Source organism: Neoarius graeffei, chromosome 2 (assembly GCF_027579695.1).
Source record: "Neoarius graeffei isolate fNeoGra1 chromosome 2, fNeoGra1.pri, whole genome shotgun sequence".
In the NCBI taxonomy this organism is placed as follows: domain Eukaryota; kingdom Metazoa; phylum Chordata; class Actinopteri; order Siluriformes; family Ariidae; genus Neoarius; species Neoarius graeffei.
The window spans coordinates 46,400,671-46,417,667 of NC_083570.1; the positions used below are offsets into that span (position 1 = coordinate 46,400,671).

Consider the following 16,997-nt stretch of genomic DNA (forward strand, 5'->3'; position numbering starts at 1 on the left):
CTATCCGGGTCGTGAGACTGCCGCTTAAAAGCTCACTGATGTCACTGTTTGCGCTGCTTAACGACATCACCTGACGTCCACCCACTTTTGCTAACTCCACCCAATGTGTCCACCCACTTCCAGCCAGCACGGTTCAGCACAGTTGTAGTCGAAATGCAACTCCAACAGCCCCGCTCAGCCCGACTCAGCCCAACTCAGCACGGCACGGCTCAGCCGCGTTTGTAGTGGAAAAGCGGCATTAATCCTCTCTAATGCAATATGAAGCTACCTGCAAAGAATTTCACACAATCTACATGTCACCCTCCCGGGCTCACCTAACACTCAGGACTCCACTTCCCACAATCCCCCTCACACGCCTGTCACTACCACGTGCACTCCATCAGCCAACCTGGAGCCACTTCCTAGGAGTGGCTCCCCCGAGTTCTAATCATCATCACCTGTACCTCTTTGCTTATATCTGTATTTATACCCCTCTGTTTGTTTTACCCTTTGCACAGTATTGCCTCCACATTTTCGTGAGCCTACTGAGCGTTTCTATTTCTGATTGCATTCCTGTGTATGACCCTTTTTGCCTTCCGGTTTCTTCCTGTTTTGCCTAGCCCTTGTGTTTGTTTGCTCGTCTCTCTCGCTTCCCGGTTTCTTGATCCCCGCCTGTTTTTCGACTCTGATTTGCCTAGCCCTTGTGTTTATCCTGCCTGCGCTTTTCTGATTCCTGGTTCTTGGACTATTGCCTGTTTCCCGACCACGAGTTGTCTAGCCCTCATTACTGTGTTAGATTTCTCGGTATTGACCTGGCCTGGCTTTTGTACATTGTCTTCTCTCACTGTGCTCATTAAAGCATTGAGTTTATTTTTAATCCGCGAGCGTCTGGTTTGTCACAGCCGTGTTACACGACAAAAGCTGAAAACATGTCCCAAGTCTCCCCACTCTCCCCATGCCTTTCTCAAAGAGCATGTTTTGTTTAAACCTATTTATTATTAATTTTAGATTATACAGATCATCCACTACACAAGTTGTGTTGGAGCTGTTACTTAATAGAATGAGCGCATGAATATAATCTTGTGATCTGTATTAAAGCTGTGACGTTAAATTAATACCTTCTAACCAATCGGATTTGAGAATTCAACAACGCTATGATTAAAATAAATAAATAAATTAAAGCTAGACTGCCTTTCAGATTTTTCAAGTGTAGGTCATACAAATAATTTTCCCTGACACCCAATTATTTTTGTTTAGTGGACCGAAAGCTACTGAATTTGAATCACAGACTTCCAATTTTATTAGTTTTTTTAATAGAACAATGAATGAATTTACCGTACAACCACGTGGCCCTAAATTCTCTGCTATTTTTTCCTGCTTCACCATGACCCAATTCAAGATACTACGTCATGCATCACGTAGTGGGCTTTCCCCGTTCGCGCAAGGCATTGTGGGATACAAATTTGAAACAGGAGAGGGAAATGGAGGACATGAGTGTGCAAATGAAACATGAACGATTGACTACAGTAACGGAAAGCAAGAAGAAAAGACGTTATGTTGCGAAGGAAAGGAAATGCAGGACCAAACTAATAAATATTGGCATGATCAGCTGTTCGTTTAGCAACAGAATGATGTAACTCCGGACTACACTTCCTATGATACACAACCCCCCCAAAATAAGCTCAGTAGTCACAAACACACCTCGCAAAGTATTGTTCTGTGTCCCGTACCTGACTATACCGAGCCGTTTGTTTTCCTGACTAACTTCCTGATAAAGACCACGGTTTTTGTTACTTTCAGACCTCGTTTTCTCGTCTCTCCTGCACTGCCCTGTTTACCAATCGATCGACCTATGCCTGTTTCCTGACTACGATTTCTACCTCACGATTTGGCTACACCTGCAGTTTGCACCGCACCCTCTCTCCCTTGCATCCGTAAGTGCCTGCATTCTGACAAAGGTGAAATACCCGGTCTTTGTAAATATGGGTTAAAAAGCTACGTTTTTAAAAAGATCACAAAGAACGTGAAGAGCTTATGTTTTTTCTATAAATATTTATACTGATAGTAATTAAGATGAAGATAAAAAAAAATATATATATATATTTTTTAAATATATTGCTGTTAGGGGCGGTACGGTGGTGTAGTGGTTAGCGCTGTCGCCTCACAGCAAGAAGGTCCTGGGTTCGAGCCCCGTGGCCGGCGAGGGCCTTTCTGTGTGGAGTTTGCATGTTCTCCCCGTGTCCGCGTGGGTTTCCTCCGGGTGCTCCGGTTTCCCCCACAGTCCAAAGACATGCAGGTTAGGTTAACTGGTGACTCTAAATTGAGTGTAGGTGTGAATGTGAGTGTGAATGGTTGTCTGTGTCTATGTGTCAGCCCTGTGATGACCTGGCGACTTGTCCAGGGTGTACCCCGCCTTTCGCCCGTAGTCAGCTGGGATAGGCTCCAGCTTGCCTGCGACCCTGTAGAAGGATAAAGCGGCTAGAGATAATGAGATGAGATGAGATATTGCTGTTAAAATAATTGAGCTGTAAGATGCATTGTGAGCCCTCACCTGGGAGTTGAACACAAAGTATTTAGGTGTGCACATGTCCTCATAGTCGTCTGGGTGAGGGGTGTAGTGGACGCCAGAGATGGGTGAAGCAGAAGAATGGGGCTCCAGGTGACCGCTGTTCATGTCTGCTCGAGAGAACTCCATCAGAGCTGAGTGGTTATGCAACACATTCGGATTCATCAGCTCCGAGCCGTTTAGACTCATATTAGCCGAGTGGTGGAAGAAGAATGGCAAAGGACAGGGGAGCTGGGTCTTCTTATAAATCAACTGACACACACAAATTATTAAAAAAATCATTGTTTGGAGAGATTCAAACAGAAAGTCTTACAAATCAAGAAGCACACACACACACACACACACACACACACAATACAGTACATTGTTTATCCATTTAAAATTGCAATGCTCAAACACTGACCCCCCCCCATCTTGATTTGCTTCCTACTTTGAACAGTGTTGGAATAAAAAAAAGAAAGAACAAAACCACTTACCACGCCCAGAAAGAAGACCATACATGAGAGAGAGAAGCCACTGGTGTAGCCCAGGTAGCCTGCACAAGAGTGGAATATACATAAGACTCACAGATGGAAAGATACAGTACAGTGCAAAAGTCTTCGGCAACATGCAAAGAAATGCTTTAGAGCAAAGATGCCTTCAAAAATAAAGAAATTAAAGGTTTCTACGTTGTAAAAAAAATACTATAAAGAGCAGTAAACAGGAATAAATAATAGCAACAGGGTCAATTTTTTTTAAAGTGAATGTAATGCCTCTAAACCCCACTTTTTTCCTTGTACAAAACAACATTATGTTGACTGACCATGTGTTTTCGAACCATAGCTGATCCAAAAGGCCATAAATGAATGGAAAATCAATAAGATCAGCCGATTTTCACAGAATCTGCCAAGACTGAACCGGAAGATCCCAAAGGGGTGCGTGACGTCACACGTGTAACAATCCAGGTATCAATTTTGTTCATGTGCGCAGCAGTGATTAGCTCAATCTCGATACGGAATCATGTTTTGGAGAGAATTCTGATAGTGATTGGGATTCTTATTTGTCCGATGAAGGGGCAGATGATTATCAAGGATATTCCGGAGTAAATGGTTATCTTTTCGGTTATCAGTTCACTCAGTTCATGACAGTCTTCCTCTGTAGCGTGTGTGAGATGGACAGACAGAGAGATAGAGAGAGGTGTGCAGAACATGGTGGTTAGCTTTCATGTTTTCCTGAACAAAACTAAAAACAAATCGAGTCTTGCAATATTGCAATCTGAGAGCATTTAACACGTTTCAGTTAATAATTAACGATGATTGTGCGCACGCATTTTTCTTCTTGTTAAATTGCATCGGATATGATAAGATCGGATGTCGCGAGCGTGTAAATGTTGCTCATAATCCTGCATCTGGTGCACTGTGTGTGTGTGTGTGTGTGTGTGTGTGTGTGTGTGTGTGATAATGGGGGAATCGATGAACTGTCCAAATGTCAGATCAAATGTCATTTATTAAATAAATGGGTTTCTTTTTGCTCCAGTCATTCCCATGTGGTCATTCTGGTGGTGATGAACACTTGATGAATCAGATTTTGTATTAGTAGGTGACAAAATCTGCACGCTTCGTTTGCACAAACCTCACCCACTGTCGCTTTAGTGTTTTTTTCTTGGAAATTCGTGAACCAAATGTCCTGTTGTATATGAATTTGAAAATCCAAACACAACGCAGCGCTTTCACATTGTTATTTTTGTAAGATTCCTACAACAATATCCAATCCCGGTGAGTAAACAAGTACGGAGTACCGAAATGACCCAGATAACCAGGGTTCCATGTGTGACATCATGTGAGATTAGCCCTGAGGGAGGGCTGCCTTTTTCCGGGATCCGGAAGCCACGATTTATTGATAGTTTTGTGCTTGATGATAAAACAACAAATAATAATTAATATTATTTTCCCCCCTGCTTTATTAATTAATTTTGGTCGTTACTAATGATATATATTCACTTTAAATCATTACAAAAAGGCATTACATGCACTTTACAAGAGTGCTCTGAGAGCACAATATCCCCCGCTGACAACAATGCCATAACTCTGGTAAAATGCGGCTGAATTGAACGAAATTGCAATTTGCGTATTACCGACATATAACAAATAATCCTGTCAAGTTTCGTGAAATTCCTCCAAAAACTGAGAGAGGAGTTGATTTCAGAAGGTGAACACCCTTCGTAGGACGGCTGGACGGACAGACATCGCCACGACATAACCCCCCTTCGGGCCTTTTGGCCAGCGGGGGATAAAAATTGTGAGGGAAGTTGATTTCAGAAAGCAAGCACACCTTGATGAAATTGGCAAAGTGCAAGTTTGTTAATAATCAAGGGCATAATTCTGGGAAAATGTGCCCAAATTAAAAGAAATTTCAATATAACTGTCATATAACAAAACTTTTTGCCAAGTTTTGTGAAATTCCTCCACAAATTGTGAGGGAAGTTGATTTCAGAAAGCAAGCACACCTTGATGAAATTGGCAAAGTACAAGTTTGTTAATAATCAAGGGCACAATTCTGGGAAAATGTGCCCAAATTAAAAGAAATTTCAATATAACTGTCATATAACAAAACATTTTGCCAAGTTTTGTGAAATTCCTCCACAAATTGTGAGGGGAGTTGATTTCAGAAGAACGTACACCCTCATGAAATTGTCAAAGTACGTTATTTAATCAGGGGTCAAAACTCTGTAAAATTTTCACAAACGAAATTAAATCGTAATATGCATATTACCGTCATATAACAAGGCTTTTTGCCAAGCTTCGAGAAATTCGTCCAAAAATTGAGAGGAGTTGACGTCAGAAGGAAAACACACTCATGAAATTGTCAAAGTATAATTTTGTTAATCAAGGGCCATAACTCTGGTAAAATGCGACTGAATTGAACAAAATAACAATATGCATACTACCGACATATAACAAAGCCTTTTGCCAAGTTTGATGAAATTCCTCCAAAAATTGTGAGAGGAGTTGATTTCAGAAGGTGAGTAACCTTCCCGGGACGGATGGACGGAAATCACCATGACGTAATCCCCCTACGGGCCTTTCGGCCAGCGGGGATAAAAAAAAAAAACATAGCCCCGGGTACAACTGTGCAGTTTTATAAGGGTTTTCCTGAGCATCTTGCAGAACCAGACACAGTTCTTCAGGAGACTTTGACTGTCACATTTGTTTCTTAATTTCGCAGCAAAACCCAGTCACCTTCATTATGTTCTTTTGGCTGAAAAGTGATCTCTTATGTAATATGCTGGTTTTTTTTTATTTTACTGATAGACGAACACTTTTTTGTAACATTTAATCATATGCTGGAAAACTAATATTTGGAAATCTAAAATGTTTTTGTACTGACTCGATAATGTCAAAGTCCCTCCCATGTTAGGACCTGGTCTTCCCAAGCAGTCTCTTACCAAAGTACTAACCAGGCCCTTAAGGCACATCGAGTGGCGTTGATCTTTTCTATAGCCTTCAGCCTCTCGACTATTATATAGCTAGGGCTACAGTGGGTGGCTGGTCCTCTGGTAACCGCGAGAGTTTGACTACTCGTGTATTGCGGCATGCCTCGCCAGATGACAGTAGGTACCATTTTTAAGATGGTCTTTGGTACGACCTGACCACGAGTAGAACTTGCAATCTTCCTGTCGAGACGTGGACACACTAATCACTAGGCCAGCTCTTGGTATTACTCGATAATGTAGAAGTTATAAAGTAAAAATCTAAGTTGTATAATAAAGTTTGTATTAAAAGTAACAGGGTGTCGAAGACTTTTGCACAGTACTGTACACCAGGCATACACCCTGCAAAACAGAGTGAAGAACAGGGCTTACCCAGGTTCTTGAGCAGAGCCAGGGGTAGGATGATTCCAACAGACACAAATACAACCAGGTAATTCCCGTTCAGGTACCACTCGCTACAGCAGAGGAGAAAGCACACAAGCTCAGAGGTTACACTCTCACAACAGCAATGTCACACAATTATTATCGTAAGAACATTATTAAAGCCACAGTGCATGATTAGGGCCACTACACACAGGCTGGACAGGTGATGGGTGCAAACAGTTGCACTAAAAACTATAAACACTGAATACTTCGGGATGAAATCTACAGAATCTTCAGTTAAGCAGTTGAGGAGATGAAAGCTTCCTTGTAGTTCCATCTAAATGCATTTCCAGAAGGGTGCATTTTGCTGTAACATTATATGTATATGTTACAGGTCAAAAAATTTCAACCTAAAAGATTTTTTTTTTTTGCCTTGGATTAAAATTTTTAACCTAGTTCATCATTTCCAACCTAGGTAAAATTTTGAATTATCTAAGATTCTTAAAAAGGATTTTCCATCACTTCCTTTCTGTCTACAACTATCTAGTATGTCCTCGTCTGTCTGTATTCCTATCTACCTAATTAGCATTTTTAAAAAAAAACATCCTTTTCATACTTAAAAGTAAGACTGCCTTTCAGATTTTTCAAGTGTAGATCATAAAATGAATTTTCCCTGACACCCAAGTATTTTGTTTAGTGGCCCGAAAGCTACTGAATTCGAATTACAGACTTGTAGAACAATTAATGAATTTAGAGCCACATGGCCCCAAATTCTCCGCTATTTTTTCCCGCTTCTCCATGACACAATTCAAGATACTACATCATGCATGACGTGGTGGGATTTCCCTGTTTGTGCAAGGCATTGTGGGATACAAATTTGAAACAGGAGAGAAAAATGGCAGACATGAGTGTGCGAATGAAACGTGAAAGACCGACTACAGGAACGGAAAGCGAGAAGAAGAGACGTTATGTTGTGAAGGAAAGGAAACTCAGGACCAAACTAATAAATATCGGCGGTCAGCGAGCACCTCGGTGTGATCAGCTGTTTGTTTAGCGACAAAATGATGCAACTGTCAGTGCACGGTCAAGGTCAACCTGTAGATGGCAGTAATGCAACACTGGATGTCTGCTGCCGTAAAACCCAAAAGAAGAAGAAAATGAAGATAAACCTGCACATGCGCACATGGACTTGCTCTGTCTGCTTGACTGCGCGAAGCGAGTGATTTCATACACATTATATGCTCGGGAATCCCTTCAAATTAAAACAGGCCACGGAATGGCCAGGGTTTTTTTTTTTTAAAGATATTACAGAAAGAAACATATCATCATGACCAAATTTCAGAGGGAAATAAATTTCACTGATTTTATGAAATCAAAAGGCCATCTGCTTTTAACCGGGATTCAAACTCCGAACCTTCAGATTCTTAACCCAAGACCTTAACCACTAGACCAGCAACAATTACAATGGAAAGAGTGATATAGATTTTGAATTTATTAATGAATACAGGGGCGGCACGGTGGTGTAGTGGTTAGCGCTGTCGCCTCACAGCAAGAAGGTCTGGGTTCGAGCCCTGTGGCCGGCGAGGGCCCTTCTGTGCGGAGTTTGCATGTTCTCCCCGTGTCCGCGTTAGGGGTGGGCGATATATCGAGATTTGCGATATATCGATATGTTTTATGAACACGAAAAAGATTTTGGCATATCGTATATATCGAGATAATGCTCTAAATTAATATGATTTCGCCACTGTGCTTAATTTCCTTCACTGTGCTATGGTGCTGCCCGCCCCGCCTCCTTCTTGTGTTTGTACCCCCTCCCCTCGCGTGTAGGCGGCGTGTTAACTCATTCAACATGGCGACGCCCACAGAAAGCCCGGAGGCGGCAGAACTCGTACCAAAAAAAAGGACAAATGGCTCCATTATATGGAGATATTTTGGTTTTAAACCGTCGGACAAACAACAGAAAGAGGTCTACTGCCGGGAATGCAAGAAATTGGTGGCAACCAAAGCGTCGAGCACCACGAACCTGTTCAACCATTTACAGGTACGCCACAAACTTTTGTACGAGGAGTGTGCCAGGCTGAGAGTTAATGCGGTGAGATGAGTTTGAGTTTTGTTTTTAAGGAAAAGGAAGGCAATATGTATTATTTCTATAAGTCAAATTAATATTTATGAAATGAGGGTTTTTTTTTTTTTTGTTACTTAAATGTTTAAGACGCACTTTATAAGAACTGCCTACCCTCAGGTTTTATGTTTGTAATTAAAATAAGGCAATATACTACTTCCTTGGTTTGATAATTCATGTTAAAAATGGTGCACAAGCACTTTGTTACTACTACCTGTCTACCTCTAGGCACTTGGCTGCCTACCTGTTTGCACTTCAATAAAAAAAAAAAAAAAACACCTTGCTGAATTTGGTGTGTCTGTTTTTTGGGGGTTGTTTTTCCTGCATAGATATCGAGATATATATCGTATATCGAGATATAGCAAAAATATATTGAGATATTTTTTTTTCTCCATATCGCCCAGCCCTAGTCCGCGTGGGTTTCCTCCGGGTGCTCCGGTTTCCCCCACAGTCCAAAGACATGCAGGTTAGGTTAACTGGTGACTCTAAATTGAGCGTAGGTGTGAATGTGAGCATGAATGGTTGTCTGTGTCTATGTGTCAGCCCTGTGATGACCTGGCGACTTGTCCAGGGTGTATCCCGCCTTTCGCCCGTAGTCAGCTGGGATAGGCTCCAGCTTGCCTGCGACCCTGTAGAACAGGATAAAGCGGCTAGAGATAATGAGATGAGATGAGATAATGAATACAGTCTTATTACGTCATCAAGTAGTTTAAAATACAAACTCTTCGCAAATCCTAACCTTAGATATAGTAAATCTCCCTAATACAAGTAGCAAATTATGAACTGGGTTAAAAATTGTAAACTAGGTTGAAAAATTCCACCTGACCTACAATTCTGACCTGTAACATCTATGTCTACAACCAGTAATGTTTTAGTTCTCTGTGAAGTCAGAGATTGGAGTTATATAATTTTCCAATCTCAGTGCATGTGAGCTACAGTGTGGGGGGAAAACCACAAAACAAAACATGGATGCATCCATGTTACTTTTGTTAGCATCAAGCTCGCCAGCTAACTAGCTGTAATGAGTGACGCATATTTTTTCTCTTCAAACCAGTGACCTGTATGGCCAATGTTATAGATTTAATAAGCAACTATATCTGTATTTTGAGTAATCTACAGCAAATATACAGCATACACAATCACTTAAAGGTAAAAAATGTTGCTTTGTTTATTGTTCATCACTTGCACTCTCAGAAAATAAAAGTACATTATTGTCCTTTTAGGGGTACAATGGCTTGTCACTGGGGCAGTACCCTCTAAGGTACTTGTTTGTCCTCTTTATATACTGCTTGGGAAGATATATGGACCTTTTTGGTCCTAAAACGGTACACAGTTACCTTGAGGTCCAATAATGAGCCCAAGGGGTTACATTAGTGTAGACTGTACCTTGGGAGACAGAAATAGACTTCTACTGTGCCCCTATTTCTGACAGTGTGTGGTTAATGAGACACCCCCCCCACCCCGGAGTCGGATCACCATTCAGATCACTATTTTTAGAGATTTGTAATTTAAAATCATTGCTCTTTCCCTGGAAAATGAATTCTTCTCTGCACTTGTACACTGTATTCGCTCTCGTTATGGACGACTAAGAATTACAGCATGTTGCCATCACTCACCCAGAGCTCTCCTCTAGTCCCAGAAAGGCTCGGATAACCTCCGGCAGCTCGTATTTCACGATGAACAGGTAGCTGGACATGGCTGGGCAAAGATAATTTAATCACATTTGACAGTCAAACAAGTATCAAGTCCAAACAGATCAGTCATTAAAGCATAGTAAAGACTGCAACATGATTTTTAACACTGCAATGGTGACTAAATGAAAGTGAGACTTAATGAGACTAAAGGGAAGTCACATCTGTAGCGTTTCTCTTCACCTCCAAAATTCTGCATGATTATAGACCCAAACGCTGCAATTTTCCCTGGCCAGCCGAAAGCCCTTTCACCCAGCTTTTCATAGATAAGGGAGCCTGAAAATAAAGTTTAAAACATGATATGCTTTACAAAATAGCACAGATCACCCCGACGATACCATTTCTATATTTATTTAGCAATGGAAAAGAAGACGCCTACGATATCAATTATATTCTTGTGTGTGTGCGTTAATGATTACCTCCTTCTTTAGCTGTTACAAGCAGCAGGTGAATGGAGTAGAGTGACAGAATGGCAACACCAAAGAGGAGAACACTGCAGGACAAAATCAGACATTAACATGAACTTTTTGCCCCTCAAGAAATATCATCAATGTGTCGAAAAACTAAAAAGGGTAAAGTAAAAAAAAATGCTTATATTGCCATGCACTTTATGACAATCTGTATGAAGCAACACATCATGAGGTAATGAACTGTGCTATAGAGATTATTTTCAAATACAGTACACATTCAGTAGAGGCAATCAATCTCCCTTTACATTCTAACGTCCACCTGCGTATTCTTGTCACCCTCCAATATTGGAGGCTGTCATGTTGTTTAAGAGAAGCTGACAAAGTACATGAAAAGAAAAAAAGATGAGGTGAAGGGAAGCGTCAGTGTTGCTGATAGAATTACCAGGCACCAGGAGCCCATACACAGTACAGAAATGGCCACCTGGTGTAGACAAGAGTAGAAGAGTGATGGAGGCAAGGCCAAAACACTGACCCACAAATCAGAGGAGAACTAGATCTAGCACTGACGAAGGTGTCCACTTCATCTGCATGCTATGAGGGGAATAGGAGGTCAGTGGATGTGAGCAGTCTAGCTGGCTGCCATCTGCCAGTCATTCAGGGCACGTGCAAGGCAACAATGTCCAGACAGACACATAAACGCAGCCTTCTCTTCACATCTACCTCTTTCTGTCATATTCATCTCTGTCTCTATGTTTCTGTCTTGTTCAGTGTGCACCCTGGTGTGTATTCTGATCTGTAGGACTTTCAAAAACAAGGCCAGTAAGGGGAAGTTCCTTAACCAAAAATAGTACTGGTGTGTGTTACATTAACAAGACCACATTCAGCTTGATAGTACATTTACAGCTAATGACATTTACAGAACACAGAGACCACAAAGTAAGCAAAAACAAAACTGTGTTGTTAACCCTTCTGTAAAGAAAAACAACAACAGGTTTCGCTAATTGCTACCATTACATTAGCTTATGTTTTTAAAATGCTTTAAGCACTTTTCTTGAAATAATTCCACCCATAAAACAGCGTACATGCTATCTACGGTATATATGGTGGTGTAGTGGTTAGCACTGTCTCCTCACGGCAGGAAGGTTCTGGGTTCAAGCCCAGTGGCCGACAGGGGCCTTTCTGTGTGGAGTTTGCATATTCTCCCCGTGTCTGTGTGGGTTTCCTCTGGGTACTCCGGTTTCCCCCACAGTTCAAAGACATGCAGGTTAGACTAATTGGTGGCTCTAAATTGTCCATAGGTGTGAGTGTGAAATGGTTAAGAGGAGAAAACAACGGGAAACCACTACTGTAATGTTCCCTAGACACTTTGATGGCTGAAGCCGTCAGAGCGGCCACGTCACTCTAGTGATGTGCCAAAATAGATGGATATATATTTAATTCTATCCACATTCACTGGATATGAGCAATCGCATGCTCTGATTGGCTACACTACTACTAGGATATCAGCTAATATACTGTGAGTAGAGAAAAAGAAAATGGCGGAGCGTGTTGCTGAACCAACCGAGGATGAAATAAAAACTCTACTTGAAAACAAAACCCCCAAAATTATCAAGTGTTTAAAAGAAATTAAAAATAGCTAAAAGAGCACTACCCCCAAAGATCTCCTTTTCCACACTCCAGCCCAGTCGGTGGTAGCAATGTACTTTAATAGTACATTTAATAGTAGAGATATTTAATACATTTAATATCTCAGAAATATTGCTAAGATAAGAAATTTAATGTTACTACATGACGCGGAAAAACTAGTTCATGCTTTCGGTACCTCCAGGCACGGCTCTACACTAACTTTTTTTTTCAGGAGCACACGTGCTCCTAAGCTAAAAATTTTAGGAGCACAGGGAATAAAATGGGGGCACAAGCACAAGCAGGTTTTCATTTTAAAGGTTTATTGCAGCGCAAACCTTAGACACACCAACACATAAAACGCAAAATTCAATTGAGAATGAATGAATGAATGAACGAATGAATGAACAAACAAATGAATAACAAACAACTGAATGAATGAACAAACAGTAGCTAAACAGAGAGCAGAGCTCAGCAGAGCTAACGACATCATCAAGGACAGCTCCCACCCTGGCTCTGAGTTCTTTGACTTGCTGCCCTCAGGCAGGCGTTACAGGTGCATCAAAGCAAGGACCAACAGACTCAAAAAGAGTTTTTTCCCCACAGGCCATAACCACCTTGAACAATTAGCCTTTTTCACATTACGTCACTTGCAGGGGAACTCATATCCGTTTTCAGCCTTTTGAATGGAAGAAGAGGTATACGGCGGCAACATATGTTAACAAAACTGTGTCATTCACAGATAAGATTGATAATAATATTGCGCATTGTTGTTTATCATTACGTATTGTTAGCGACCATTCCAGTCACCTATCTGCCTTGTTTTGGAAAGGAAGTTTACTGACTTTCTATGGTTGCTACTTGTTAGCCAGCAGATTAGCATGCCGCCTCTTCTTCCATTCAAAAGGCTGAAAACGGATGTGAGGTTCTTCTGCAAGTGACGTAATGTGAAAAAGGCTAATTACGGTACATGCACTGACTGATGCCACTTCTGGCAGGTGCAACAATGCACCAACAAGGACCTAAAAGGACAATATTCTCACACTTACCTGATACAGTGCAATACTTATTACAGTGCAACCTCACAGAGCAACTTTTTAGTTTTTATAGCTTTCGTATATTTTATATTTCTACACTTTTACATCCATACCCAATACAATGCAATACCAAATACAGTGCAATATCCTGAGTTTTGTAGCTGAACTGAGTTTCTATAACTAATGTGCAATTAACATCTGCAACTCAACACGCCCAGTTGTATATATATTCTTTGTTTTTCTGCTGTGTTGTGACATGCACCATTTGTATATACTGTATATTATTTCTTTTTCTGCTGTGTTGTATGTTCCCATCTAAATGTTTGCACTGGGGTGTGTGCTTTCCATCTCATTATATAATTTTCCCGCACCTTCTCCCGTCGTTCTAGCTTTCTTCACTACACTTTCTTCCTCGTCCGTTCTTTTATTCTTGTTTCCACCATCATTGCTTTTAAAAAACGCCGTTATTCTCTGCATAGCGAGTATATTTCTCAGCTCGGTCCGAACCAGCTCTCAGTTATCTCTCCGTTGAATGATCTGATGAATCCCTAAAAAGCACTTTTCCCACCTAATGCCACACCCACAACATACAACCGTGGGAAAGAGGGGCAATCGCAGAAAGATGTGGCAGAACGGCAAAAAAAAAGTAACTTTTTCACTCCCCCCCGGCTGCTATGGGAACCACCGCAGGTGCAAGACAGGGGCAATGCACCCAACTACAGACAGGGAGCAAGGCGCAGGCAGAACACACACGCACGTACACAACACTGAACACACACACAACAATACAGGCCGTTACTTGTTACGCTATATTAGGTAGGCTATCCAGCGCTGGATTTACATACTTTGCAGTTTAACATTTGATACATTTTAGAATGTTAAACTCGTCGCGTCTGTGCTCAGTGCTTTCCTAAATTGTCGGCCGCAAGAAGCCCTCGCACGAATGCGCGTGTTTTTTTTTCGTCGTTCGCATGCCGAAAAATTCGCTCGCAAATGCGAGTGAAATGTGCGCACTGTAGAGCCCTGCCTCCAGGTTCGATTATTGTAACGCCTTACTGTCTGGATGTTCCAATAAGTGCATAAACAAGCTCCAGTTAGTTCAAAATGCAGCAGCAAGAGTCCTTACTAGAACTAGAAAATATGACCACATCACCCCTGTCTTATCCGCACTGCATTGGCTCCCAATCAAATTTCGTATTGATAATAAAAATACTACTATTGACCTTTAAAGCACTGAATGGTCTCGCACCACAGTACCTGAGTGAACTTCTGCTCCTCTATGACCCACCACGCCTACTTAGATCAAAAGGTGCAGGCTATCTGCTGGTACCTCGTATAGTGAAGGCTACATCAAGGGGCAGAGCCTTTTCTTACAAAGCCCCACAGTTATGGAACAGCCTTCCAAGTAATGTTTGCGAATCAGACACAGTCTCAGCGTTTAAGCCTAGGGTGAAAACATATCTGTTTAGTCAAGCCTTTTGTTAATGGTGCTTATGAGGTAAAGGAGTAGATCTGGAGGGTCCTCAGACATAGAGTGCTTCGGTAAACTGGGATGTATGGATGCTGTCAGTCCCCCACTTGCTTGCTCACTCAAGTTTGTTGACAGTGTAGCAGCTGGCTGCTTTATGTCCCGGGGCTCCCTCATGCCTGTGTTACCTTATGGCTCTGCCCTTTTAGTTATGCTGTCATAGTTAGTTGCCGGAGTCCCTGCTTGGACTCAGTGCAATATGTATACTGTTCCTACTTATTCAGGTGACATTGGGCATACCCAACAACCTGTGTTTTCTCTCTCTTCTCTCCCCCCCAAAATCTGTCCCTCTGAGTTACATGTCGGTCCTGGGATCGAGATGCTGACCTCTTCTGCTCCTCGGACCTGCCTGGTCCATCCTGGTGCCCGGTGTCTGGTTGGAGTCTCATCGCATCGCTCCTGTGGAGGGCGGCCCCATGTGGACAGTTGGGGGTCGCGCCTGGAGGACGCTCTGGACTCTTGCAGTGGTGCTTTTGTGGCTGGGGACTGCAGTTGACTTGCTGACTTTGGGACCGTGGTTGTCGTGAACGGTTTTGCGCTTGGGTTTCCGTCGGCGGGGGGTTTATAGCATCAACGAAGCTGACTTTATGTTAGGATTGTTAATGTTATAGTCATGTTGTCTGTTGTTGCCCAAATGAGGATGGGTTCCCTTTTGAGTCTGGTTCCTCTCGAGGTTTCTTCCTCATGTCGTCTGAGGGAGTTTTTCCATGCCACCTTCGCCACAGGCTTGCTCATTGGGGATAGATTAGGGATAAAATTAGCCCATATTTTAAGTCGTTCAAATTCTGTAAAGCTGCTTTGCGACAATGTTTATTGTTAAAAGCGCTATACAAATAAACTTGACTTGACTAAGTATACCGGCAAAATACAAAAAAAAAGCAACAAAATATGGAGTAAAAGTATTTGATTGTAAGAACATACCTTTTTTATTTTTCAAGAATTATTATTATCACATTTTTCACAAATTGCTACTGTCATTTCGCTGGTTTGTTTACATTCTAAGGGGAAATTATTTTGTCGGACGTTTAGTATAGCGTTTTTATTTATCGAATTTGCAAAAAATAAAAATGCTCCGTTTCTCAAAATCCAGTGAACATGGATAGAATAAAGCAGTTATTCCACTCAATCTCATACATGGATTATAGCTATCAGCTCTATGTATGACTCAATTTTGTGGAATAACTGTTAAATACCACATATTTCCTTAATACGGTAAAAGATGAGGCATCCTCTGTGTCTGATTCTGGTGATAAACTCAACCTCTGATGGGATTAGCATCATTTTAGGACCATCCCTAATCCTTGTAATGCAAAACCAGTTCATTTGAACATTTCTGCCCTAGAATAAGAAACCTACCGGATCTTACAGTACATCCAGAATGCTATAGTCAAACACTGCTCAGGTGTCTGACAATAAACTAGAAATCAGATGTTCTTCAGTTCTCATATATAAACAGCATCCGGATTTCACTTACAATCGAGTCCTGATAGAAGCCCAAAACTTTGTACACTTACGAAAAGAGGATGATTCCAGTGTTGGCCATGGCAAAGGAAAGGCCCAGGATCCCACTTCCCATGATGGCATTACTGAGGTTAAACACAGACATCCCAACAGAGGCGTGACCTGGGTGCTGTGACAGAGAAAGAAGCAGGAGAGAGAATGTAATCTAATTAAAAGTCATCTGTACTTCTGACCATGTTTATGTAACAGCATACAGGAGTATCTTGATGTGCTAGAATTTTTATTAAAGTTAAATGGAATAGAAAGACTTGCTATAGTAAATGCTGCAGCTCTGGGGCAATTGCTACACTAATAATAAATGGCTTAATAAGTTACTTGAAATAATAACAACAACAACAAAAAACATGGATAGAAATATGGCAGTGTTTATATTGACAGATTAACAAAATAAGCTCCAATGAGCTCTAATATATGTATAATATCATCTCACATATTCTTCATGATACTCCTCAAACTTCTTCATTATTCCATTTGTGAGAAACTTCTGACTCTCGGCATCCTCTTCAAGATACTGGCTGCAAAGATGACATTGAGAGCCAGTTGTTATAAATGTCCATAAATATTTAGACACTGACAAATTTTTATTTTAGCTCCTCAAACTCATCTGTTTATTGGACAGGCTTGTAGTACTCGAGTCCAGGACTCGGACTCAAGTCCGACTCGTGCCCTAATTTTAAGGACTCGTGAC

At 41.4% G+C, this 16,997-nt stretch overlaps 1 protein-coding gene across 3 annotated transcripts in view; it reads right to left on the bottom strand.

Moving 5' to 3' along the window:
• Positions 1–16,997, bottom strand: part of slc38a4 (solute carrier family 38 member 4) — a 539,078-nt gene that overhangs the window by 24,699 nt on the left and 497,382 nt on the right. For 2 of the 3 annotated variants that reach the window (XM_060914349.1, XM_060914350.1), the window contains exons 3-10: positions 16,740–16,824; positions 16,303–16,418; positions 10,610–10,683; positions 10,374–10,466; positions 10,116–10,197; positions 6,387–6,469; positions 3,022–3,080; positions 2,531–2,797 (exon numbers count right to left, since the gene is read on the bottom strand). In XM_060914349.1, coding sequence (XP_060770332.1) covers positions 2,531–2,797; positions 3,022–3,080; positions 6,387–6,469; positions 10,116–10,197; positions 10,374–10,466; positions 10,610–10,683; positions 16,303–16,418; positions 16,740–16,824 — 859 coding nt within the window. The remainder of the gene's footprint in view (positions 1–2,530; positions 2,798–3,021; positions 3,081–6,386; positions 6,470–10,115; positions 10,198–10,373; positions 10,467–10,609; positions 10,684–16,302; positions 16,419–16,739; positions 16,825–16,997) is intronic. The other variant, XM_060914352.1, reaches the window with a different exon arrangement.